This window comes from Schistocerca piceifrons, chromosome 3, assembly GCF_021461385.2.
Source record: "Schistocerca piceifrons isolate TAMUIC-IGC-003096 chromosome 3, iqSchPice1.1, whole genome shotgun sequence".
NCBI classification, from domain to species: domain Eukaryota; kingdom Metazoa; phylum Arthropoda; class Insecta; order Orthoptera; family Acrididae; genus Schistocerca; species Schistocerca piceifrons.
This window is the reverse complement of record NC_060140.1, coordinates 169,615,939-169,643,269: the sequence shown is the minus strand read 5'-3', so window position 1 is coordinate 169,643,269 and position 27,331 is coordinate 169,615,939. Positions and strand designations below refer to the sequence as shown.

Genomic DNA, 27,331 nt, shown 5'->3' with positions numbered 1-27,331 from the left:
GAATGCCATTCTGCATTCCAAGTTCTTAGAACTTGATGGACTAATACCAATCATAGGCCCAGTTCTGATATGCCAATCTCAAGAGGTGGCTAGCCAGTAGCCAATTTACCTAGCCTATCAGTGAGTTCATTACCCATGATTCCAACATGACAGGGTTCCAGATAAAGTCCAAGGAATGTCCACTTTGTTTTAGGACAAAAAGAGAATTCTGAACAGTTGGAACCAATGGACGATGAGGGTAACAATCGGTCAAAGAATCGATATAGATGAGAAAGGACCAACTGGTGTACGAACAGATATGCTCAACAGCACCAGAGATGACCAACTTCACAGTGTAAACACTGCAGCCATCCAAAAAGGAGCTGAGTTTATTACATCCTGCATGAACATAAGCAACGCCAGCATAGCTGCACATTGATCCATTAGTATTCACTATTTCTGAACCCCAAAACGCATCGAGAATGGAGAAGAATTGGCGGCCAAAGGCCTCAGTCTGAGCCGTGCCTTTCAGATCTTGTAATAGGTCAAGACAGAGCTGTGGACAGGGATGCCCCATGGTGGTGCATGTGAGAGGGCCTGGAGAAGAGTGGTAGAGGTGAAAGCTGGAGTTCTGAAAAATTACCAGAAGTGGATGGTGATTGTAACCCCAGATGTGGCCACCACTGCTGGAGGTGGAGCTCCGTATCGTTCTAGTCAACAGCTGTGCCACCAACTGGTGTGTTGTGGCATGGTTGGGCCACCTTGTCACCAACTTATGTCTTTTGTCCTTACATGGTGTGGCAAGGATAACAAATAAAGAAGTTTGCTTCCAGGATACAATGAAAGGAACACATTAGTAGGCAAACACATGAATGAACAGTTTACAGTTTTGATATGAAACAAAGTATTGGTCACTTCTGGGTGTGTGATCAGTCTCTCAACTGGTGTCCATCTCAATATCCTAGATTGTGTCTGGGTTGGTCTCCCCTCGGTTGGTTGCTGACTGGTCAGTGGAACATCAGCAGAACGCCAAAAGTCAGCAGGAGCCCTATGTTCAAATCAATGGTGGCCACTGGGATGTGAGGGTACCAATAGGTGTAGCCAGATGACAACATTGTAAGCAGCATATGGCAGTCAGATGTAGGGTGGTATGTGGGACAATGGTAGAGTATTGTCAGCTGAAGGGAGGCCAGTACTTCAACCAACTGTGGCCATCAAAATACGTGAGAGTGCTGATGGGCCTGGCCCTTGAAGATGTCCTTGGTGGTGCCCAGCTGGTGTCTATGTTTAGTCCAGTTGGAGTCCTCGGTCCCAGTGGACTTATTTCTTGTTGGAGTACTGGGCTACACTGAAACAACTGCTGGTGATTGCTACTGACAGATGGGCTGCAGGGTGCAGCCAGCAATGTGTCCAGAGCATGAGTGAATGCTGTTGGCTTCTGGTTGTGCAGCATCTTAAATAATCCACGAGTTGTTACTTGATGTGCAGATTCAATATAATACTGTGCTCTCTGCACCACAGTTACAAATTCTGCATGCTGCTGGCAGGAAATGCTGATGCCTCTAGAAAAGTACACTGGAGTCTGGTGTGTACACAGAGTGATGTGCTGTCCCATCTGGCATGCACACTAACCCTGTTGATGTTTTTAAAAAACATCAAGAATCCAACATATCAACATTTAAAAAATATAATTATTGGCTCTCGATATATAAAAAAGTATCAATATATTGAATGTAAAAATACCGACGTACTGGCCTATAAAAATATTGCCTGCACATTGCAAATGAACAGCCAGCTTTAGAGCTGCATATTTAAGTATTGATTTATTATTAGACATTCCGTACATCAACAAGATAACAGCCTTCCTATCCCCTTCAGAGCAAGAATGGAAAGGGAAACAATGTATGTTCAGACTTTCCGATGACCAATCTGCTAACGATGGTAACTGCATGTAGGAGGCACAATACAAGGTGTCCGATGGGCCCATAATTCGGTTAAGTCACATATCTGATTTGTCCGCAACACTTCATGTCAACTTCCACGGGTGTTTTTTTTTCCCCCCCTGCAAATGCCAGCGACCTAGCAGTTTTAATGTCAGAACTGTGTGGTGGAGCTAAACTATGCAGTTTCTGCTGCCGATTACATCAGCGCTTCTCCTCACATGTCTCTACTCACCACAAAGACCAATCTTGCATTATTTTTAGCAACTGTTTTTGAAGAATGCCAACGTGAAGAAGCTGCACATTAATTGCGTTAACGCCACTGGTGTGTTATCTCCTGACATTGGAAATCTTGATATTCCATTCACGTCGATTTCTCCCCCGCCACCCTCTCCCCGCAGTGCAATCGGACTACTAGTTTTGTGTCACATATACTTCTTTCATACAGCCAAAACAAAGGCTGGACATGGTGAAAGCTGAAAAGGTAGTAAGATTCCTTCACATGGTGAAAGTAAAATTGTGTCCTACTACACAATTTCACATGAACAAATTCAAATAACTCATCATCATCATCATCATCATCATCTAAGACTGATTATGCCTTTCAGCGTTCAGTCTGGAGCATAGCCCCCCTTATAAAATTCCTCCATGATCCCCTATTCACTGCTAACATTGGCGCCTCTTCTGATGTTAAGCCTATTACTTCAAAATCATTCTTAACCGAATCCCGGTACCTTCTCCTTGGTCTGCCCCGACTCCTCCTACCCTCTACTGCTGAAACCATGGGTCTCTTGGGTAACCTTGCTTCTCCCATGCGTGTAACATGACCCCACCATCTAAGCCTGTTCGCCCTGACTGCTACACCTATAGAGTTCATTCCCAGTTTTTCTTTGATTTCCTCATTGTGGACACCCTCCTGCCATTGTTCCCATCTACTAGTACCTGCAATCATCCTAGCTACTTTCATATCCGTAACCTCAACCTTGTTGATAAGGTAACCTGAATCCACCCAGCTTTCGCTCCCATACAACAAAGTTGGTCGAAAGATTGAACGGTGCACAGATAACTTAGTCTTGGTACTGACTTCCTTCTTGCAGAAGAGAGTAGATCGTAGCTGAGCGCTCACTGCATTAGCTTTGCTACACCTCGCTTCCAGTTCTTTCACTATGTTGCCATCCTGTGAGAATATGCATCCTAAGTACTTGAAACTGTCCACCTGTTCTAACTTTGTTCCTCCTATTTGACACTCAGGGTTATATTTCTTTCCCACTGACATTACTTTTGTTTTGGAGATGCTAATCTTCATACCATAGTCCTTACATTTCTGATCTAGCTCTGAAATATTACTTTGCAAACTTTCAATCGAATCTGCCATCACGACGAAGTCATCCGCGTATGCAAGACTGCTTATTTTGTGTTCACATATCTTAATCTCACCCAGCCAGTCTATTGTTTTCAACATATGATCCATAAATAATATGAACAACAGTGGAGACAGGTTGCAGCCTTGTCTTACCCCTGAAACTACTCTGAACCATGAACTCAATTTACCGTCAACTCTAACTGCTGCCTGACTATCCATGTAAAGACCTTTAATTGTTTGCAAAAGTTTGCCTCCTATTCCATAATCTTGTAGAACAGACAATAACTTCCTCCTAGGAACCCAGTCATATGCCTTTTCTAGATCTATAAAGCATAGATACAATTCCCTGTTCCACTCATAACAGTTCTCCATTATTTGCCATAAGCTAAAGATCTGGTCCTGACAACCTCTAAGAGGCCTAAACCCACACTGATTTTCATCCAATTGGTCCGCAACTAATACTCGCACTTTCCCTTCAACAATACCTGAGCAGATTTTACCCACAACGCTGATTAAAGAGATACCTCTGTAGTTGTTACAATCTTTTCTGTTTCCATGTTTAAAGACTGGTGTGATTACTGCTTTTGTCCAGTCTGATGGAACCTGTCCCGACTCCCAGGCCATTTCAATTATTCTGTGTAGCCATTTAAGACCTGACATTCCACTGTATTTGATGAGTACCAACTTAATTTCATCCACCCCAGCTGCTTTATTGCACTGCAATCTATTGACCATTTTCTCCACTTCCTCAAATGTGATCCTGTTTCCATCATCATTCCTATCCCATTCTACCTCGAAATCTGAAACATTACTGATTGCATTTTCACCTACATTGAGCAACTCTTCAAAATATTCCCTCCATCTGCCCAAGGCACCCACAGGATTCACCAGCAGTTTTCCTGACCTGTCCAAAATACTTGTCATTTCCTTCTTACCTCCCTTTCGAAGACTGCTAATTACACTCCAGAATGGTTTTCCAGCAGCTTGACCCATAGTCTCCAACCTGTTTCCAAAGTCTTCCCAAGATTTCTTCTTGGACGCTGCAATTATCTGTTTGGCTTTGTTTCTTTCTTCAACATAACTTTCTCTGTCTACCTGAGTTCTAGTATGTAGCCATTTTTGATACGCCTTCTTTTTCCTTTTACAGGCTGCCTTGACTGTGTCATTCCACCAAGCTGTTTGCTTCATCCTACTTTTACACACTACTGTTCCAAGACTTTCTTTAGCCACTTCTAGTACTGTATACCTGTACCTTGTCCATTCCTTTTCCAATGACTGTAACTGACTACATTCAACTAACTGGTACCTTTCTGAGAGCACTGTTATGTACTTGTGCCTGATTTCCTTATTCTGAAGTTTCTCCACTCTTATCCTCCTACATATGGACCTGACCTCCTGCACTTTCGGCCTCACAATCCCAATTTCACTGCAGATTAAATAATCATCAGTGTCATCAAAGAATTCCCTGAATAAACGTGTGTCCCTCACAGCCTTCCTGAATTCCTGATCTTTTGTTATATAGTCAATGACAGATCTGGTTCCCCTGCCTTCCCAAGTATACTGGTGAATGTTCTTATGTTCAAAAAAGGAGTTTGTGATTACTAAGCCCATACTGGCACAGAAATCCAAGAGTTGTTTACCGTTCCTGTTGGCCTCCATATCCTCTCCAAATTTATCCATAACCTTTTCATACCCTTCTGTTTGATTTCCAATCCTGGCGTTAAAATCACCCATGAGCAGAACACTGTCCTTGTCCTTTACTCTAACAAGTACATCACTGAGTGCCTCATAAAAACTATCCATCTTATCTTGATCTGTCCCTTCACAATGCGAATATACTGACACAATCCTAATTTTCTTGCTAGACACTGTCAAATCTATCCACATCAGTCGTTCGTTTACATACCTTATTGTGACTACGCTGGGTTCCATTTCTTTCCTGATGTAAAGCCCTACACCCCATTGTGTTATTCCCGCTTTGACTCCTGACAGGTAGACCTTGTATTCTCCCACTTCCTCTTCTTTCTCACCCCTTACCCGAATGTCACTAACAGCTAAAACGTCCAGTCCCATCTTACTTGCAGCCTCTGCCAGCTCTACCTTCTTCCCAGAGTAGCCCCCATTGATATTAATAGCTCCCCATCTCATTACCATTTGTTTGCCAAGTCGTATCTTAGGAGTCCCTGGTTTGTCAGTTAGAGGTGGGATTCTGTCACCTCCAAAGGTCCGAGGCATTTTGCTCTGATTGTTGCCAGCATCATATTTAAAGTACCGGGGAAGCAGGTTGCTAGCCTTACTTGCCCCGAGTCCCATTGGGATTTACCCCTAGCGGCTGAGGGACTAACCGGTGGATTTGGTAGTCTTTGCCGTATGAGCACAAAGGTGACCACGACTCAGAATATGTCCGAGATGCCCAGCCTTATTCCAAAGTAACTGGTATCCCGACTGTCGGGACCACTTACTTGGCCACTCATACGTTGCCCGTGGTTCATGAACTAGGACATGACTACAGGAACACACGCCATGAACCACTCATATAACTTATTTACCAAAAATTGTGAAAAGAAAAATAATCTAAATTAAAAATATTGGCACTTGATGTTGACATTTTAATATCGATACATGGGGAAAAATGGGTATGTCCTACTACAATTTCACAAGAACAAATTCAAATAACTTATTTACCAAAAATTGTGAAAAGAAAAATAATCTAAAATAAAAATATTGGCACTTGATATTGACATTTTAATATCGATACATGGGGAAAAATGGGTCGACAAAAGCGTCCGATCTCCCGTGTCGGCTTTGACCCGTGACGTAAGGGTGTTGTGGTGTGTGACGTCATTACGGCGCAGAGTTTGGTTTGTGAGTGTGGCGTGTTTGTAGATGTCGTCATGTTGTGCCCTCTGGAGGTATGTTCAGGGTTTTCGTTTGTTTGGTGTATTGGACTCAGTTTGCTGTTGCTCAGTGTCGAGTGCTGCTTGCGTATTTTTGAAGCGGAATTTGTATCAGTGAGTTAACAGTTTTGTGTGAAGGTTAATGTCGTGATGATTGCTGTACGTCGGGTGGTTTTCTTATTAAGTTTAATCGGATGTGGTTTTTTGTTCAGGAATGGATATGAAAGACAAGATCAATAGTTCTCAGTTGAGGGCTATGATGGGGGACACAGCTTTAAAGCTGATTAAGTTCTTACAGCTTTTTGGCCTAATTGCCGAGGTGGTGAAGTGCGGTGTGTGCTGTGAAGCAATGAAATTGGTTAAAGTTTCGGCCTCTCGGACCAGGGACGGTTATATGTGGCGCTGTCGCAGAGACGACATATGGCGTTCCATACAGTGCGGTACCTGGTTCCAGAAGTCTAGGTTGGGCACGCACAAGACTGTACTTGTTACATATTATTTTCGGTGTGCGCGCGCGGTGTGGTGTGGTGTGTGCGCGCGGTGTGGTGTGGTGTGTGCGCGCGGTGTGGTGTGGTGTGGTGTGTGCGCGCGCGGCGTGGTGTTGTGTGCCTGTGTGTGTGTGTGTGTGCGTGTGTGTGGTGGCCAATCTAGTTTGTGGGGCTGGAACTTTCTTGTGGTAAGTTGTCATTTTCTTGTTTTTGGTGTGTGTGTTGTGTATTGGGGTATAGGGAAGTGTTTCATTGAAATTTGTGGCTGTGAAGGTTGGTATTGGGAGATGTTTTTGAGTTACATAGGTAAAGGGAAGTGGTCGATCCTAATTTATGGGATTGGGAGCTGCTGTTGAGCTATATATTTGGAGGGAAGTGTTCAATCTCAATGTTTGGTGGAGTATGTTGGTTTTTGGAATGAGAGATGGGATTGGGAGCTGCTGTTGAGCTATATAGGTCAAGGGAAGTGTTCGATCCCAATTTATAGGATCGGGAGCTGCTGTAGATCTATTTAGGTCAAGGGAAGTGTTCGATCCAAATTTATGGGATCGGGAGTTGCTGTAGATCTATGTAGGTCAAAGGAAGTGTTCGATCCAAATTTATGGGATCGGGAGCTGCTGTAGATCCATGTAGGTCAAGGGAAGTGTCAGTTCGTAATGTTTGGTGGTGCATTTTGGTTTTTGTATTGGGAGATGGGATCGGGAGCTGCTGTTGAGCTATATAGGTCAAGGGAAGTGTTCGATCCCAATTTATTGGATCAGGAGTTGCTGTAGATCTATATAGGTCAAAGGAAGTGTCCGATTCCAGATAATATTGTGATTTGTGGTATTTGGTGAATTTCGTGATTTAGATTTTTTCGTCGTTTTGCTTGGTTTTGTATGGGGGTGGGTGCCTGAATTTGTTCATATTTAGTTTGTCCCCACCCAAAAACCACCAATTTCCCACGCTTGTCCCGTTAAGAGTCATTAGGCTTTTTGTGAAACGTGTGTGTGTGTTTTTCGCTGTATTTTCATCTTTATGACATGTATGTAACGATTTTATATCCGCCATAGGAATTGTCATTTATGGTCGTTTCCACCATATTTGTGACATCATGGGTCAAAGAAGACGGGTGAGATGGGACGCTTCTGTATTTCCGGAAAAATAGCTCACTAATATATACACTCCTGGAAATTGAAATAAGAACACCGTGAATTCATTGTCCCAGGAAGGGGAAACTTTATTGACACATTCCTGGGGTCAGATACATCACATGATCACACTGACAAAACCACAGGCACATAGACACAGGCAACAGAGCATGCACAATGTCGGCACTAGTACAGTGTATATCCACCTTTCGCAGCAATGCAGGCTGCTATTCTCCCATGGAGACGATCGTAGAGATGCTGGATGTAGTCCTGTGGAACGGCTTGCCATGTCATTTCCACCTGGCGCCTCAGTTGGACCTGCGTTCGTGCTGGACGTGCAGACCGCGTGAGACGACGCTTCATCCAGTCCCAAACATGCTCAATGGGGTACAGATCCGGAGATCTTGCTGGCCAGGGTAGTTGACTTACACCTTCTAGAGCACGTTGGGTGGCACGGGATACATGCGGACGTGCATTGTCCTGTTGGAACAGCAAGTTCCCTTGCCGGTCTAGGAATGGTAGAACGATGGGTTCGATGACGGTTTGGATGTACCGTGCACTATTCAGTGTCCCCTCGACGATCACCAGTGGTGTACGGCCAGTGTAGGAGATCGCTCCCCACACCATGATGCCGGGTGTTGGCCCTATGTGCCTCGGTCGTATGCAGTCCTGATTGTGGCGCTCACCTGCACGGCGCCAAACACGCATACGACCATCATTGGCACCAAGGCAGAAGCGACTCTCATCGCTGAAGACGACACGTCTCCATTCGTCCCTCCATTCACGCCTGTCGCGACACCACTGGAGGCGGGCTGCACGATGTTGTGGCGTGAGCGGAAGACAGCCTAACGGTGTGCGGGACCATAGCCCAGCTTCATGGAGACGGTTGCGAATGGTCCTCGCCGATACCCCAGGAGCAACAGTGTCCCTAATTTGCTGGGAAGTGGCGGTGCGGTCCCCTACGGCACTGCGTAGGATCCTACGGTCTTGGCGTGCATCCGTGCGTCGCTGTGGTCCGGTCCCAGGTCGACGGGCACGTGCACCTTCCGCCGACCACTGGCGACAACATCGATGTACTGTGGAGACCTCACGCCCCACGTGTTGAGCAATTCGGCGGTACGTCCACCCGGCCTCCCACATGCCCACTATACGCCCTCGCTCAAAGTCCGTCAACTGCACATACGGTTCATGTCCACGCTGTCGTGGCATGCTACCAGTGTTAAAGACTGCGATGGAGCTCCGTATGCCACGGCAAACTGGCTGACACTGATGGCGGCGGTGCACAAATGCTGCGCAGCTAGCGCCATTCGACGGCCAACACCGCGGTTCCTGGTGTGTCCGCTGTGCCGTGCGTGTGATCATTGCTTGTACAGCCCTCTCGCAGTGTCCGGAGCAAGTATGGTGGGTCTGACACACCGGTGTCAATGTGTTCTTTTTTCCATTTCCAGGAGTGTATATCAATATTTTTTGGAAAAAATATCGGTACTTTATCAACAGCCCTAGTGCACAGAGTTTGGCAGGTTGCTGGTGTGGTACAGAAATTTTTGTAAGCATGATCATCTAGCATTGGGAATGCCTTGTGCAGGCTGACTTCTGCAGAGGACGCCAGGAGTACGGCAACCCACCAACTGCAGATGCATGTACTGGTGGCAATGGTAGACTAGTGACTCACCAGGCCACAATAATGGGCTATGTTTGAACCATAGAGCTCAAGTGAAGTTTTCAATGTTGGTTTTTGGAGCAACATGTACTTTTGTTAGAGTATGAGCTATATATATCAAGGGAAACTTTAGAGGCCACATTTTTGTGGATTCAGTTACAAGTATATTTAGCACAGGTGTTCATTTTGCTATGTATTTACTATTAGGAGTGTTGTTTATTTGCTGCCACCCAAAACCCCCTAATTCCCACAGTTATCCCCATAGGAGTAATATATATATATTGAAGTAATTGGATTATAGTTTACATGATTTACTTTGTGACATCATAGTTGCCAATTTGTAAGATCTGTTTACAGTGTGAATCACAATCAGTAGCGAAAACTGACATGAGTGAAAGTGTACAAAGGAAAGGGGGAGGGGTGCACCAAATAATAAATCACTTTTGGTGAAAGATATTCTCTAGCTGGCCCTGTCTCCACATCACCAAGCTGAAATGTATTTGTCATCTCATGAAATACTTGTTATTCCTATGCGTAATTAGTAAAAGTTTGTTAGTAAAGCACTATGGTTCTCAAAATCAAGCTTGACATCGGGGAGAGCTCTATGTCTTAATGACTTCTCTAATTCACCGTAGGACTTTACCTTTACAGTTCTACTTCTTACAGTACGAGAATATCCCTTTGTTCTAACAAAAACAAATATTGCACTTTAAACGACAAAACTGTAAATATTAGAAATAAGGATAATAGTATATTAAACCCCTCAAGAATAAAATGAGAGTTTCTGAAAGGGCAGAAAAAGTAAAGAGGTAAGTATAAGCAGAATTTGTTCTTTACACAGCAAAGGAATAATTTATCAAAAAATCATAAAGCTATGAAGTGCCACTGGCCTGACAACACACAAATATGATTACACTATACGGTCAAAGACACAGCTATTACAGAAACTAAATCAGGAACAATGCAGTGACTTTTGCAGTCAGGCGTCTCACAAAGAGTCAAAAAACACACACACAATGCGGACCGAATATACCTGTCATCTGGATTTAACAGTGCCACAACTAGCAACATCCAAATCGCAACGCTGACCGAAAAAAATGTTATGCAGAATACTAGTGAGACTAATCTTCAGACAACTTTACCGTAACCCATGCTTAACGGGAACTTTACTCAGTAATAGAGCTGACGATGTATACTTACTAATGCTGAACACGAACCGGTGACGTGAATATTTCGAACTGGAACTGCTACTTGCTGCGCCTGAAAATGCGAAACTAGTTGTGTAGTTAAACTTCGCATTCAAATACATAAAACATCCAATGATCTCAATGTCGTCTTGTATGTCATAATTTGCAAAACAAAGAGCAGAATATATTAAATCTGTGGTCATCTTTGACCAACTCACTCATTTGATATCTGACCTTGGAAATTATCTTCGCCACAGCCGGTCTCAGCAACGCCATTTTACAGCAGAAGAGCTTCTGCGCCCTCTTTAGAAACATTTTACAAAATAATTCGCAAGGGTTTTGTTTCAGAGAGGTAGCTAGTCAATATATTCTCTTATCGGAGTATTCAATCAAGCTTCATTACAGGCCCGGTTATTCTCGGAGATACAGGAATTTATTTTAATTGTTCATGAGAGCATTAGCTAATTCTCGGTGTAGTCCAAATAGTATTTGTAAAGTAGAATTTAATTGACTCTGGAGAGAGTGACCATGGTGCATTGCTTCGCTTTGTTACGTCAGTAACTCGGAGAGAGATGTCGGCGTGTAGGTGGCAGTGGTAGTGTGTGTGATTATTGATTTAATTTTGTTATTTTGCCTCACTAAATTCCCTACTTAAATACTTAATAAACATAAAAATGGCAAACCCATGTGCTACGGCAAAGGAATTCATCGTTGGCGGAAAATATCGGTTAGTGCGAAAAATCGGCAGTGGTTCGTTTGGTGACATTTATCTGGGCATCAACATTACAAATGGCGAGGTAAAGTCAGTTATTTTGTGCTAGAAACTACGCAAATTGAGCTGAAGCTCTGTCAGTGCGTTTGTGAAGTAAAACTAGAACAGACTTAGTATTTGTAAAGATCTTCATTCGAAGGTCTGTAAGTTACTGGCAGCCATCATCAGAGGCTTCACTTATAGATGAAAGAACAACATATGATTCAGAATAAGTGTTTAGCGTAATGTCACAAAACTAGTAATCCATACATTGTGCATACTGTGTGTAAGTAGGTGTCTTAAAAGCCATTATATATTGATGCTTGTTGTTAATTGCGTTAACCTCGTTTGTAGGAAGTGGCCGTAAAATTGGAAAACGTCAGGGCCAGACATCCTCAGTTGCTGTACGAAAGCAAATTATACAAGGTCCTGAACGGTGGCGTCGGAATACCACATATACGGTACGTTATAGAGCGTAATTTTACAGTACTTCAGTGTATTGAATCAAATTTATAGTTTCTCAGGTATGACAATTTGTTCTTATATACTGTTAGTTAAATTCTGTCGAAGTCTGCGAAACGATTGAGTCGCTACGTTAACTTAAGAAGAAGCGTCTGCGTTGGGTGGTCGCTTTTAAGCACTGTTAATGACATGAAATTTAAGTGGAGTATCAGAAGATATTAGGCAGTTTGGAAGTTGATGAGGGTAAGATACTTGGATAAGTACCCCGATTAAAATTTGATTAGTTTAAAATGTTTAATTAGATCTAAATAGGAAACTCAAAATGGGATATTGAGTCGCACTTTCATGGTGTCTGCATAAGCTCTCTAAAATTTGTAGAGATTACATGTTTCATATTTATAGTGCTTCATTTTTTGATAAAGTGTAACACTAACAGAATGTTTACAAAACTAATTATACAGTTTTCCCTTGGATATTATTAGACATGGATTATATCACATTGAGAAAGCATTGAAAAGTTGTGAGCTCCTTCACATCTGTCAGAAATAAACTCTTACCTACCGTGAGTTGTAAATATATGTATAATTTTATGAATTACACATATTAAAAATGAATTATTTTTTTATTATTTAACTCAATCTTTACTTTGTCAACAAAGGATGTTCCCTAGTCATGTAGGAAATTTTGTGCAGTGAAGTAGTTTGAACACAGTGAAAGAGTGAAACTCAAGTTGTTTAATACTTTTTAGTGAGATACTGTTATTAATTCTGTTTGGGGAAAATTACTTTATCTGCCGCAACTACTTGGAAAAGTGTAGCCTATATTACTCTCCCTCAGTAAATGCTGTCATTTGTATTAGGCACTTAAATTTCTAGTGCAAATATTTACATTACTTGCATAATTGTCGAATTTGCTGCACAGAATTGTAATGATTCTGCCAATCTCAGTATTCATAAAAATTGCACAGAAGTTTGATATCAGGACTTTGTTTACATGTAGTTGATTCAAGCTGCTGTTTATTTGCGAGTTGCTTGCTCTTTCAATTTTGTTATTGAAGAATGTGTTTCCACAGTTGAAGTGTAGCATTTGTATTTGTTTAAACCCAAGATTAAAACCGCCATCTGCCTGCATTGGTATAGGTTTCCTGTAGTTTGTCATTTGAGGCTATTACTGGGATGCTCTCTTTTAATAACCTCAGTCATTAATGACCTCATTGTCAAAGTAATTTTACACTGTGCCCAACTACTCACCTTTCTCCATTTGTCATTTTAACAGTGTGGCTACTTACTGGCATCAGTACTTTTCTGTACTACATTTGTTTCATTCTGTGTACTATGAAGCTTCATTGATGAATCCAATAAGATGCTTTCTATGTAGTCTTGCTAAATAACCACTTAACAGACCTCAGTATTTTATATATAGTGTGTATTACCAAAAGATTCTTGGATTTATATGGCAAAAAAGAAGCAAAAGCCTGCTGAATTATGTATTACGCAGTGCTTTTGAGGTATCATAAGGAGTATATTATCTGTTTTTTGTGCCATTATTATTCTGTTATAAAGGAATTAAAATGTTTCTTATAAAATGGTACAGTTACGGGAAATATGAAATGTGCTGTATAAATATGAAAGATTCCACATTAGTCTTCATTTCTTTAAAATTATTCTATTTGTACTCTCTGATAATACAACATACAAGATTAAAGATATGACTGTGTTGTGCTGGCCTTCCTTGGGGTGTAGAAGAGTTCTGTCATATGTGCATACTTACATATGTAGTCAATATTCTTAAATTTTCACTGAGTCTAATAGTGTCATATTTGTTATAGGGCAGAGGGAGGGACATAACTAGTCGTGGAAACAACCATGTAATAAGACAGTTTTTTATATATTTGGAAAAATTATTCTTATTAATGAACCTGAACTGCCTGTAGTCTGTCACAGTTATGCTTATTCTCATTGATGCCTTGTAGCAAAAATTTTATACATAAAAACTTTGAATTTCTACCAGAAAAGCAAAATTTATATTAGAAAATATTTGAAGTCACTAAACATAAGGCTGCCATCAACGCAAAGATTATTTTGAAGATTAATATCGTCTACTATGTATGGTCTTGTTGGAGCTGTTATCTTTGCCATAGCGTTGCCTTCTGTGACCAGTGAACTTACTTCCTGAGCCAGTTTTAGGAGGAACTTAGGTCTAACACAGTCTCCAAACTGTGATGACTTTCCATTTTTTGCTTTAAAAAGTCAGTGCCAGAGGGGAAAGAAGCAATAAGTGACAGAAAAAATCCCAGGAACACGATGGGATCGAACCAAAGATGTTCGTATTTTTGATCTGGCACTATCTCACTGAGCCAGACGTTTGGTCAATGGTGGTAGTGTTTGTGTTTTTGCTTTTGAAATATTACTAAGGTTAAATTTTACAAATTTTTACCACTTTGTGTGCATTGAGTAGATTTAACATATCATCAATGCCACTTCATATTTTCTTTGCTTGGAATGAAGCAGTGCCATATAATTTTAAAAACCTACTGTACATCTCATGCTCTCTCCAACAAATCATTGATTTGTTGCCAGTGTGGCAGGCATAATTCATTGTTTGTTACCACATCACATTTTTTCTGTACTTGCTCACCCAGTCATCAGTCTCAGCAGCTAAGGGTGGTGTTTCCTGTGTAGCAGCAGAAAGTTTGTGGAAACATAGGCTGCAAAGGTTTCTTATTGAAGAAGGGTTGTTTTGCATGAGATCCCTCCAGATCTAAATCCATTCTCTTTTTATAGATACAGCAACTGTGCTTAACTATAATTGTCCACTTCACATGTGCTTCCAAGTAGACTTGGATAGTGTTAAAGACAAGTACAGATTTGGAAGAAATGTTTTCAAATAGCCGATAAACTGTTTTAGTAATTCTTCCGTGGTTTGCCACAAAGATATTTAACACTAATGCTATAAAGATTCATTCTTTCGAACATGCAACCCCCCCCTCTCCCTCAAAATAGCCCAATTTCTTACGTGTTAATCTCTGACCTTCCTTCCTTTCATCCAAGATGGCTTAAAGTGAAAGATAAAATATAAATTCACATTTGTAGGAAATTAACTGTTGTCTGATAGTTCACATTCATCTACTTTTGAATAATTACCCACCACAGTTAGACCATTGCCATTTTAACACATCTGATTTGAATATTGTTGAAGCATTTAATAAATTTATGCAGCACTGGTAGGTAATCTGATAATTAATGAAACAGTGTGTTTTGTTCAGTTCTTCAATGATGACATTCAACAGACTAGTGATGAACAGACATAGTCAATGGTATCTTTTTCCACCCATTCTGGTTCCTCTACTGCTCAAGCTTATAGAGATAACTAGCTGCATGATCATTGCCTGACTGATACAAACTAGAGGAAATAAAACAGTAGTTTCATGGTACTTACTTGTGTATTTTAAACACTTCACTGATTGCACTCAAACGAGTCGGCCTCGAGAGAGAAGCTTTGCTGATTTGGGTGTGCTTATATTCTTTGCAGAAGCGTCTGTTCACACTGTGTCAGAAATGCAGTTAGGCAGCAACTTCAACGTGAAACCTCAAAATGGCACACTATCACATTCCAGATGATAGTCATCAATAAAGTTTTCATCTTGTACTAAGGAATAAATAAAGTTTGAAGTAGCTCATCGTTTGTTATGAGATCAGAAAAGTGTGGTTTATTAACGATAAGGTGAACAGGAAGTTTGAAGGGAATTCAGAAGATTGCATTCTCATTAAGCTGTTGGGTCATTGGGGTCATAAAATGAAGTGGGTGTTAGATTCTTGTGGCGAAGAATGAGAAATATTGAAATCTGTACATGACCCATTGCTCTCTTTGTCATACAGAAAAAGTTCAGTTAAAAGACTTACTAATTGTGCTGTCTCTACCATCAGCAGCATTATGATCTCAGTTGGATAGTTCACTAAAGTTCTTTACCGACAACAAGGGAAAGAAAATTCTCAACTTGCAAAGTAACAAGTACCCTTGAAAATAATATTTTGTCACCTTGATAAGATTTTCGCTTTCCATTGTTATTTGCGAAACTTGTCTCACAGTGTTCAGCAGTTGCATTGAAATATTACTTATTGTGAAAGAGCAGATTTTTGTTGAATTTTTATGTGCATGTCTAGGGTGTGATAGTTTTACTTAAGATGTGTTTTATATCCATAAGTGACATAAAACTATAAAATATAGGCACATTAAACCTGCCATACAGTAATAACTCATGCTAAAAGTTTTTCAGCCAACCATATCTAATAATTTCCAATGATCAGTAGTATGTTTGCACCAATGGAAATGAAGCACTGGGTATCACAGAGACACGGTGTTTGCTCATGCAACAAGACAGTGCTACTAGCAGAGCACATTAAACCAACCAAGAACCATCTATATTAACAGATACAATTGTATCATGAAGAAAAAGACTGCTTCAGTTCTATGATAAATATTTATGATCCAGCTAGTTTTGCAGCATTAGAGCCACATCTTGAGGGATAAATCTGTCTCCTGGTATTTGGATGCCACTTTTGCCAAAAGTCAGTTATGTGGAGGCTTCATCCTCCAAATTTATTGCATTTGGCTGTTTGTGGTTTCATGTAGTCCTTGTGACAGATCTGCAACTAAAAATGACCAGAGCGAATACAACTGAAAAAGGTCTGACATTGGCATTCCCCTATTCTAATGCATAGAAACATGTTGCTAACCCTTATGCCCCCCTCGCAGTACAGTGATAACAAAGAAACTGTGAGAACGCCATGTGGCAACATGGGTTATTGGCCACACATTGACATAAATAACTCAAAATCCTTATGCTGCATTTGGGAATTATTATTTATTCAAATATGAACATAAAGTGAAAGGTAGGGTGAAATATACTCAGATTAAACAACTTTTTATGGCTACTACCTAAAGCTGGTGGTATATACAGGGTGAGTCAGGAGGAAAGGTTCAAGTGTTCCTGAACAAAGAACTTCATATCGATATATGCCTTATTTGGAATGATTTCTGAGATGGAACACATTTAATATCACTTTGGCGTGTTTTTATTGAATACCTTGAAAACTACCCCCTCCAGCAAAAACATGTTTGCAGTACAGAATTTAACAACATTAAATTTACTGCAAAAAATGTCCTATTGATTTTTTTCTCTAGTCCTAATAGTTTGAACGAAGAGAGCACAAAAATATTGAAAATTGTTTGATGCACTTGTGCTGTATCTTAGGTAGTTTTTATAGGATCTGTCAGTTTGAGGTTGCTTTGTAACTTGGTAGACAAGTGTCCTCTATGAAACTGTTCATCTTGATTTCTGCTACGTTGTGTAATACATCAAATGAATAACAATGTACCTTTAACATGTTGGACCTCAGAAGTCATTCGGAGTAGGGTATATATCCATATAAAGATTTTTTAGTCACTATAACCCTTCAAAGCATGTACCTCTCCCCCATCGACTCGTCCTGTATAGGACATCCTGATAGACATCTGAACTCCTCTCCAATTCCTGAGTGTGTCCACGTCATCACATTATAACGACAGTTTTGGCGTAGAGTTTCGCTTCATACACACCATTAAGAACAAATGAAGGCACTACAATTCTCTTGATAGTGGTGCAAGTTTTACTCCTCCACCCCACCCCCACCTTAATGGTGGTAGCAGTAATTAGTGTGAAAATTAATAGCTTAAAAATCCTTACTGCCACTGTCGAACTGAATTAATATTCAATGTCTGTAGTATGTATATCAGTTTGAGTGCCAGGTTTGCAGTCCATTGGCACTGTGATTTTCCCAGAAGATCTATTAGTGACCATAGAAGTGTCCCATCTCCCGTTTATAGTTTGATGTAAATGTCTGCAGACAAAGCTATATTGTGATCGAATAATTTGAAGTTGCATTTTGTTGATCTGCATTTGTATTACCATGTAACTGAAATATTGTTTGTGTGCAAAGACATACTGTCTTGCATGGCTATACCCAGAGAGAGGGAGAGGGGGTGGCTGTGTGGTTCTAGGTGCAACAGTCTGGAACTGCGTGACCGCTACGGTCGCAGGTTTGAATCCTGCCTCGGGCATGGATGTGTGTGATGTCCTTAGGTTAGTTAGGTTTAAGTAGTTCTAAGTTCTAGGGGACTTATGACCACAGCAGTTGAATCCCATAGTGCTCAGAGCCAGGGTGGTAGGTGTAGTGCCCCTCACCTCAGTCCAGAAAATTATAGTCATAAACTTAGTTGTTACCTTGCTCGGCCGCACAGACCAGTGTCATTTCAGTATCAGTTTGAAGAAAGGCAGAACATTTAGTGGATATTGACTAATAACCCTTTGTAGTAAAAACTGAACACCATTTCTCTATACACCACAAAACTAGAGGGAATTATGCCACTCAATTCACTCAAACCTAGTATACGCTCATGCTGTCTTAAGATAGTTTTCAGTCATCAGCGTATTTAACACACACAATTTAAAATGACGTGCAAAAACTTGTACAATAGCTGTCAGGTTGCTTTTTGGGAGACGTGTCCATCAGGCCTCAATAACACGGGTTTGTTTTGGAAGACTTTAGCACTCCTTAGGTCAGTGCTATAGAACCATACGTCCCTAGATGCAATAAGTACGCATTTGGATGCTGTTGATGTAGTACTTGGGCTGCTTATCATTTGAAGAAAAAAATGAAGATAAAAATTGACCTGTAGAAAGATGCATATGGAAAGTTAAGGTTGAGTGACGAAGACATTCACCACACCCTTGTGTGTGTTCGTAGTTAAGTGCCTACTGTACATTACAGGAAATTCCACTGGAGCCCTTATCCCTTTTCTATAAATGTTATTTTTTTCTTTTCAGCTAACTTTCGTTTAAGTCTTTTGTCATACACCCATTCACTTGACACACCGTACATCTGGTAAAGTATTCTATGTTTCTATAGTGAACGCTTTTTTAATTTTTTCCACGCCTCTGTACTCAGAACACCAAAAAAAGCAAAACATAACGTTTAAGAATCGGAAGGAAGCTCGTTAGCCGAGCTCATTGTCTGTACTTAAGGAAATCTCGTGAGAGAGATGGGAGGATATTGCACAATAAGGCCCACAGACGTCACAACATTTCATGTATTGCGCAATATATTTTTAAAGTTTCTGAACCTCTCAGTAGTATTTCGCAACCTTTCAAGCCAAGTTGCGCATATTCCTTTCTATTGCGCAGCCGGAATAGTGCTCACATTAGCTGGTTGGTAGTTTCGATGGCGGCCATTGTGTGTAGGAAGTAGCCTGTATAGGCGCGCGAAGGAGCTGGCGCGCCGTCAGCTGGCAGCCGCGTGCATTTCTGGCCGCCACCGCCGCGCCCCGCCCCGCTTTGTCGTCGCGCGGGGCACACGCGGCCTTTCTCCGCCGGCCTCGCCTCGCCGTGCCTGGTCGGGGCCACTAGGCGTCTCCGCCCCCGCCGCGCCAGTCCATTTATGCCCGTTACTCTTTAGCGTCAGCACTTTCGGATGCCTCCGCTCTTCCCGTGTACACGCGTCATAAGCTTTGTAGCGTAGGTTGTATATTACTCCACTTGGACAGTGAAATTAACTTTTAATATCACTTGCGACTTGAAATTTTACACACACACATTGCAAATAGATCGTACGGAGTGGCCCACTTCGCTTTTTTTCATACTTAACAGAATTTGAGCTCAGGTCCCAAACATCCACTTGCTGGATAAGTACAGTGAGCTTTTCAAAAACTGGCGAGCAAAACTACATTGACGATTACGAATCGATGTTAAGCATAAAAAAGTTTAGAAAGTCAACCTCATAGCTATGCCGATTTTCCTTCAAAACAAAAAGGTTCCGTATGTAGCGTTTACTCCTGTAATCGCAAGGTTGCCGTTTCGAGTCTACTTACAAGGAAACCTCCCCATCGCACCCCCCTCAGATTTAGTTATAAGTTGGCACAGTGGATAGGCCTTGAAAAACTGACCACAGATCAATCAATAAAACAGGAAGTAGTTGTGTGGAACTATGAAAAAATAAGCAAAATATACAAACTGAGTAGTCCGTGTTGAAGATAAGAAACATCAATGAGAATGAAAACTTAGGAGCGCCGTGGCCCCGTGGTTAGCGTGAGCAGCTGTTGAACGTGATGTCCTATGTTCGAGTCTGCCCTCGAGTGAAATATTTAACTTTTTATTTTGAGCACATGGTCAGATTTGCTTGGACATACGCAGGATTTGACGGTCTACACACGGAAAAATTTGAAAACGTTAAAAACATATTTTTTGACAGAGCACAGGGAAAACTATGCCACTGTGAAACTTGCATTCATTTGTTGTAGTTTATGTGACAAACTCTTATGTTTTCATAACTTTTTTGTGAGTGATTATCACATCCACAAGAAAACCTAAGTCAGGCAAGGTAGAAGAATATTTTTACCCATTCGCCAAATGTACAAGTTAGGTGGGTCTACAACATATTCCTGAAATGTGACGGACATGCCGTCACCAGTGTCGTATAGAATATAACAGACGTGTTTTCCTGTGGAGGAATCGGTTGACCTACGACCTTCCGATCAAATATTTTCGTCTCCCATTGGAGAGGCACGTCCTTTCGTCTACTAATCGCACCGTTTTGTGGTGCGGTCACGAAACACAGGCACTAAACTTATTACAGTGAACAGAGACGTCAATGAACGAACGGACAGAACATAACTATGCGAAAATAAACTTTTCACTCGAGGAAAGACTTGAACCAAGAACCTCTCGTTCCGCAGCTGCTCACGCTAACGACGGGACCACGGCACTCTTGAGCTCACACCATCCTTGATGTGACATATCTTCCGCATGGACTACTCAGTTTGTATATTTTGCTTATTTTTTTCATAGTTCCACACTACTTCTTCCTGTTTTCTCGATTGATCTGTGTTCAGTTTTTCAAGGCCTATCCACTGTGCCAACTTATAACTAAATCTGAGGGGGGTGCAATAGGGAGGTTCCCTTGTTAGAAGCTATCTTTTCAATTTTTTTATTGTGTCCATTATCAAACGTCAGTGTTAATAGACAAATATTGAATCATTTTCAATGTGACTCATTGGTAAAATCTACGAATCCAAAGGTCATGGGTTCGATCTCAGTTCAGTCAGTGATTTGTCACCAATCACTTTCTCCACCTCTAGCAATGTTTATTTAATGTGAAAAACTCGGGAGTCTACATTAAACTGTAGATTACGTTTGACAACGTAGTTAGAGATCTGAGGCGGGCAACCTTCGTACGCCGTGCCTAATAAAGCACTGTCATGTTCGAACCAGCCTTCGGATGGCTGACAGCTTTACCTTAATTTTTAACGGGAATAAAATATTTTATCTGTAACTCCTAGACTCGTCAAGATCAATATTCACAATAAATTAAAATTTGGCACAAAAATGTGAAATGTGTTACGGTAAATAAAAAATATCAATAATATGGTTTTTAAATTCATTCGTAATATTATTTATTAATGAAAAAGTATGTTCTGTGAAGTTTCTCATTTTTGTAAAAAGCTTGCAGCGAGAGCAGTAAAAGAACCTTGCGATTACAATACACCAACGCCTTGCACGCAGATACAGACGGCAGTTAAAACTTTCGAAACTTTGTATACTTTACACTGCTCATGAATCTTCAGTGTTTTTTTAGAGTGTTTTTGAGAAGTACACGGGAAATGACCTTAAAAGTCTTAAAAGTATCAAGAATATCTAAGATTTCCAGCTCGTGAAGACCCCTTGGAAGTTATGTGAAGCTTTTGTCATAATGAGGCATATCCTATTGTTTTACGCGTTATGTTAATTTTCGCATTGACCAAGCCAGGAAGACCACTCCGGACACCTAACCCGCTACCGAATTACACTGCCCGCACAACGCACACTGGTCAACATACACTATCAGAACAGGCCTCGGAAGGCCCAGTGGGACTGACCGACCGCCGTGTCATCCTTAGGCTATGGGTGTCACTGAATGCGGATATGTGATCAGCACACCGTCCTTCCGGCCGCTGCTTCTGTCAAGTAGTTCCTCTGTTGACCTGAGGACTGCGTGCACCAGGCTTGCCAACAGCGCCCGTCAGACCCGACGGCCACCTATCCAAGTGTTAGCCAAGCCCGACAGCGCAAAAACGTGGAGTAACTGACGGGAATCGGTTTTGCCACTGCAGCAAGGCCTTTGACATGGTCAGTATAGTTGCTTGAAATCTCAGGTGTTATGCTTAAACTTACGGATCACCTGCAATCATTTATGTCATTAGACTTCGCCGCATACAAATAACCTAAATTGGAACGATCACATAGATAATATTGTGGGTAGAGCAAACCAAAGACTGCGATTCATCGGCAGAACACTTAGAAGGTGTAACGGATCTACTAAAGAGATTGCTTACACCACGCTTGTCCGCCCTATTCTGGAGTATTGCTGTGCGGTGTGGGATCCGCATCACGTGGGAATGACGGATGACGTCGAAAAGGTACAAAGAAGAGCGGCTCGTTTTTTATTATCGCGAAGTAGGGGAGAAAATTTAAGTGCTCGTTTTTTCCCGCGTGCCGTTCGTGAGTGGAACGGAGAAGGTGTAACGGATCTACTAAAGAGATTGCTTACACCACGCTTGTCCGCCCTATTCTGGAGTATTGCTGTGCGGTGTGGGATCCGCATCACGTGGGAATGACGGATGACGTCGAAAAGGTACAAAGAAGAGCGGCTCGTTTTTTATTATCGCGAAGTAGGGGAGACAATTTAAGTGCTCGTTTTTCCCGCGTGCCGTTCGTGAGTGGAACGGTAGACAGCTCGAAGGTGGTTCATTGAAACCTCTGCCAGGCACTTTATTGTGAATAGCAGTGAAATCACGTTGATGTAGATAGTGTATGCTGCATGTCATTAGCGGCGCGGAGGCTCGTGAGTGAAAATGGAACTTGGTGGCAACCATTTCTGTAAGTAATTCCGCGTTACAAATCTCTCCCCAATATTTTATAACAGAATCAGCTGAAAATTTTTCGAAATGAAGTACAGAGTTAATTTAAGGCCGTTTCCGGACAGGAATTTCAGGTAAAGTACGATGAAATGAGTATGTTATGAGTATCCAATTCTGTCAGCAACATCGGTAAAACTCGAAAGCCTTAGGCCATATAGGATGTGTGCTTCAGCATCTTTTTCTCCCAGATCTTTTAGATCGTAAAATTTACATAGCAAGAACACTAGTTGAACATGAGCGAACTGTGTGGACAACAGTGTGACGCGTCTGTGCGGTGGTGACGATTTGACATTTGGATAAGACACTTTAGAAATGATATAGTGCGCTAGCCGATGGAAAGGCCTCATGTCGTAGGCAAAAGATCTGACCACGAAGGGCCCTTGTACACCTTCTGGTTAATTCTTAAGGCGGACCTCGCCAAACGTGAATGTTCGTGGACGAGGAGCTGGTGACGTCACAGCGTGAAATTCCACGTTACACTATATTGCGAAGCGTGCAAGGAAGAATCTGACAGGTCATTTCCTTTCTTCGTGAAGAGGAACGTCGCCAGTGAGGTGCGGCATAGGTCCTACGTCACAAACAGAACGTAGGAGACGCCATATTGTATTAAAATCATACCTGTATGGTGTTGAGCTCCGTATTTGGTGGTTTTTATATTACAGCGTACGTGGTATATTATAAGCTGTTTGAAACCACGTTGTGAAGATCTCTAGAAAACATGCCGTTTTTATAAATGGAAAGGTTTCCTGCGTTCGATTTTTGTATTATAACTTGAACGCTATGAAAGTATGTCGTTTAAATGCTATGGCTCATTATCAAAAGCGTGTTGTTTTTGGTACACTCCGTTATACTTAAATATCACAACATCTGTGGACGCAGTCTTTAGACGTAGGTGACAGTTATATACCAAGAAGCTTACCTGCTGGAGTCTTGCTGTAACCGTAGCGTAACTGATAGTGCCGTGAGCTGTGAAGGGAAAGGTAACAGGTTCTCTAAGGCTATTAGCAATTTGTTTTTCTTCACCGTGTGTGTTCTAAAAGGATCTGGGAATTGATAATCAATAGAAGCATGATCTCTACTACTCGATATGTTTATTATAAATGTATTTGCTGCAATTCTAGTTGCATATGCCAGCGACTGGAATGTTAACTCAGTGGCCAGAAGTCTTGACGTGGTTGCGTCTGCCAGAAGAAAAAGCTGCACACAGCAAAACTTGTGTAAAAGATATGTTACTATCTCCTGGTTTTGTGAATTGCCTCATGCTTATATCTTACCGGTAAATATTATTTTCAGTGATGGCGAAAATACCTCCTGTTCCATTCGAATGAAATTGCGATACGAAAATCGATCGTGAAATCTGTGAGACGAAATACATCAGAGTGATGGTAGTAAACGCTACGAATACGGGTATAATGCACGCGGAAATTGACGTTAGACACTATACTTACTCTATTAAATTTAAAACTGACAATGTGAAAGAGATTCAATTACATTAAGAGCCTCTACTAGTACGTTTCTAGATATTTTTCCGTGTATGTGCTGTTCCTCAATTAGCAGTTCGCAGTTCAAGCCGTGGACGAGTCAAGAGTCTTACTAGCAGATTTTCTCTGCCTTTCCTCGGCGAGCGCTAAGTGTTAACGCAACTATTTCATGCGCATCTATTTTCGTAAACAAACTGTGTGATTAGCGCGCCAGATTCAGGGAAGTGCCGCCGGAGTGCGTTGCGATCGCAAATCAAGACGAAGAGCAAGTTCTGTGAGATGCAGTAGGTCGTTTCACGGGGTGCAGCAACCACGACGGATATCACGTCTGGCCTGCTTCGCGATCAGAAACACGTCCTTTGTGACGACTGCTTTAGTCTTCCTTTCGATCAGGACCACTCTCACCAACACCTCGCTACGACCCTTTTTCCCAGTCCTCTGTTTCCAGTCTACGAAAGTGCCTCCACAGGATACCCGATTTGCACCCATTCATGCCGAACGATATTTTCGCGTCGAAAGGAATTTTGAACAGTTTCGGGCTGTCTGTTGACCCAGTAGTGACACGTTCTAACGGTACAGTTGTTCTGAAGACTATTTAGAACTACTGGTTCAGACATAGTTGTGAGGGTGCAGGTCAACGGTATTTACTTCTAGACCAGAAGATATGTAATTTGGATCTATTAAATGATTCATTGAAGTAGTCTGTGGGATGAATGAACGTGTCTGGAAGGAATGTATGTTAAGAGACTCGATAAAGTTGAAAGTAGCAACATGCAGTAGCTATGTTTGTACATTAATAACTAATTCGACAGGTAGGAACTATTCGGAAATGGGAAAGAAAATAGAATCGCGAGCAGGAGATTCTGGCAGAATTGAAGCTTTGAGAGTGTCGTATGAATCGTGCAAGAATAGCTCAACCTGTTAAGACAATTGCCGCGGAAGATAAGTGTTCACAGTTCGAATGCCGATCCAGAATACAGTTTTGATGTTGTCAGGAAGTTTCAGTGACGCTCCATAGTCTATGGTAATTATCAAAGAGGCCAGATAAATTCCTCGGAAGAACTCAGGAACAGCATAAAGAGGCCCTCACACGCTCCATATTTTGAAACAATAATATATTAATCAGCTGGGAAGTGCGAAGTGAAGACTGCACAATACTGTAACGAACATGTCTGCGCTCAACGATATGGAACTCTTGTGTATTGCGATTGAGTTGCGTACCTACCAGAATACAAGCAGAAATTGCGCGAAAGTAAGTCTGTGAGGCTTTCAGTGAATATGGATTAGAGGTTCATTCAGGGCAGTATGATACGTAAACGACGACAACTAATTAAAATTAAACAAGTGAACTGTGTAATTTACCGTGTCCACGTGGCATTCACGTAATTCTTTGCAATATCAACTGTGTTACTTATTAATTACTAATCGAAAACTTACATGATCGTATATCTATACTATGACAACCGCTGCAAGAAAAAAAAAAAATATGCTCATTGGACAGCTGACTTGATCTTATTTCTCAGTTCTGAAACTGCTACAAATAAAATATTTCTGCGTGTTTTCGTGACACCGTGACTTCGGTTTCCTCTGCTGTTGGGACAAAAGAGGTATAAGAAGCAGTCAAATGAAAACGGAACGTCTGCCACAACTGGACCATAGAATTGTTTCACTCAAAAGTAATCACCACAAGTGTTAAAACATTTATTCCATTGGGATTAGGGACGGTCTACTCTTATTTCGTAGAGCGGTCGGCCGCTAATGGATCCACAACCGCACTCTTGCATTTCCTCGTCCGTCTGAAACCGACGTCTACGCATGACTTTCTTCAGGTCGCGAAAGATGTGTAAATCACACGATGAAAGATCTGTGCTGTACGAAGGATGTTGCAATGTTTACCAAACAAGGCATCGAATCGTAGCCTTTCAGCCGATTGGCAGTATAGGGGCGGCCGCTATCGTGCAGCAGGATGCTTCCTGTTGTAGAGTTCCTCGAGCGTGGAACTACAATCAGTGCGCAACTCTATGAAGACACACTGCAGAAAGCACGACGCGCTCGAAAGTCAGGACCAGGAATTCGGTCGGACGGAATCATCCTGTTGCACAATACCGCCCATCCCCTCGCTTCCAATCGGAAGACGGTCGCTCTTCGGCGGTTTTGTTGGGAAACACTGCAATAACCTCCGTGCACCACATATGTTTCACAGTGTGATTCTTACATAATTTGCGACCTGAAAAAGGCATGCAAGGGCGTCGGTTTGTCGGACGAGGAAGTGCAAGAGTGGGTGCGGTCGAGGATCAATCAGCGGCCGACCCCGTTCTGCGAAAGAGGAGTTGATAGACTCGTCTCCCGGTGGGATAAACGTCTTAACGTTTGCGGTGATTAATTTGGAGTGGAACCGTTCTATGATCACGTTGAGGCTGGTGTTTGGTTTTCATTTGACTTCAGCGCATACCTGGCGTTTCCTGAACAAGCTGTAATTTTGTTTCTCGAAGTATGACAGTGTGCTTTCATCTACATCTTCCAGCTCACTTTTTATATTTGTCATTTTATTGTTATTTGCGGAAATTCATTCGGAGGTAATTGAATTCCTTTTGGTCTCGGCAATACCGTGTACTGTGCAATACCACCCTTACACAGTGCAATATATTGAGCCAACGTAAATATTTTTAAAGCTCTGCAGCCTTCTTCGTTATATTGCGCAAACCGTCAGTACCTAGCCTAGACGGGTCAGTATTACTGCTCAATAAATGCGGATCATGTGAGGGGCCTCGTAAGATTAGGAAATGAAGGTCGCGTAGACTTAAGGCCAGTGACCTTTATAATTTATTCAGTTATAGAAATCATCTTATTCACATATTGGTTCATTAAAATTCGTGGCTGCTGTTGGCTTTGCAGCTATCATCAAATCCAATTAGTGCAGCAGCGACACCTACGCAGGCACATATCAATACATCAGAAGTTCCCAACTATGCAACTGGTCTGAAGACAGGCAGAATCCAGTTAA

At 41.7% G+C, this 27,331-nt stretch overlaps 2 protein-coding genes across 3 annotated transcripts in view; one reads left to right on the top strand and one right to left on the bottom strand.

Annotated features, from left to right (window-relative positions):
• Positions 1 to 10,973, bottom strand: part of LOC124787924 (probable isocitrate dehydrogenase [NAD] subunit beta, mitochondrial) — a 71,659-nt gene extending 60,686 nt beyond the window's left edge. Inside the window, exons 1-2 of the mRNA XM_047254911.1 lie at positions 10,879 to 10,973; positions 10,658 to 10,717 (exon numbers count right to left, since the gene is read on the bottom strand). Coding sequence (XP_047110867.1) covers positions 10,658 to 10,717; positions 10,879 to 10,959 — 141 coding nt within the window. The 5' untranslated portion in view covers positions 10,960 to 10,973. The remainder of the gene's footprint in view (positions 1 to 10,657; positions 10,718 to 10,878) is intronic.
• Positions 10,974 to 11,062: 89 nt separating this feature from the next.
• Positions 11,063 to 27,331, top strand: part of LOC124787925 (casein kinase I) — a 107,622-nt gene continuing 91,353 nt past the window's right edge. The window contains exons 1-2 of one of the 2 annotated variants that reach the window (XM_047254912.1): positions 11,063 to 11,441; positions 11,750 to 11,856. In XM_047254912.1, the coding sequence (XP_047110868.1) occupies positions 11,319 to 11,441; positions 11,750 to 11,856 (230 nt within the window). In that variant the 5' untranslated portion in view covers positions 11,063 to 11,318. The remainder of the gene's footprint in view (positions 11,442 to 11,749; positions 11,857 to 27,331) is intronic. The other variant, XM_047254913.1, reaches the window with a different exon arrangement.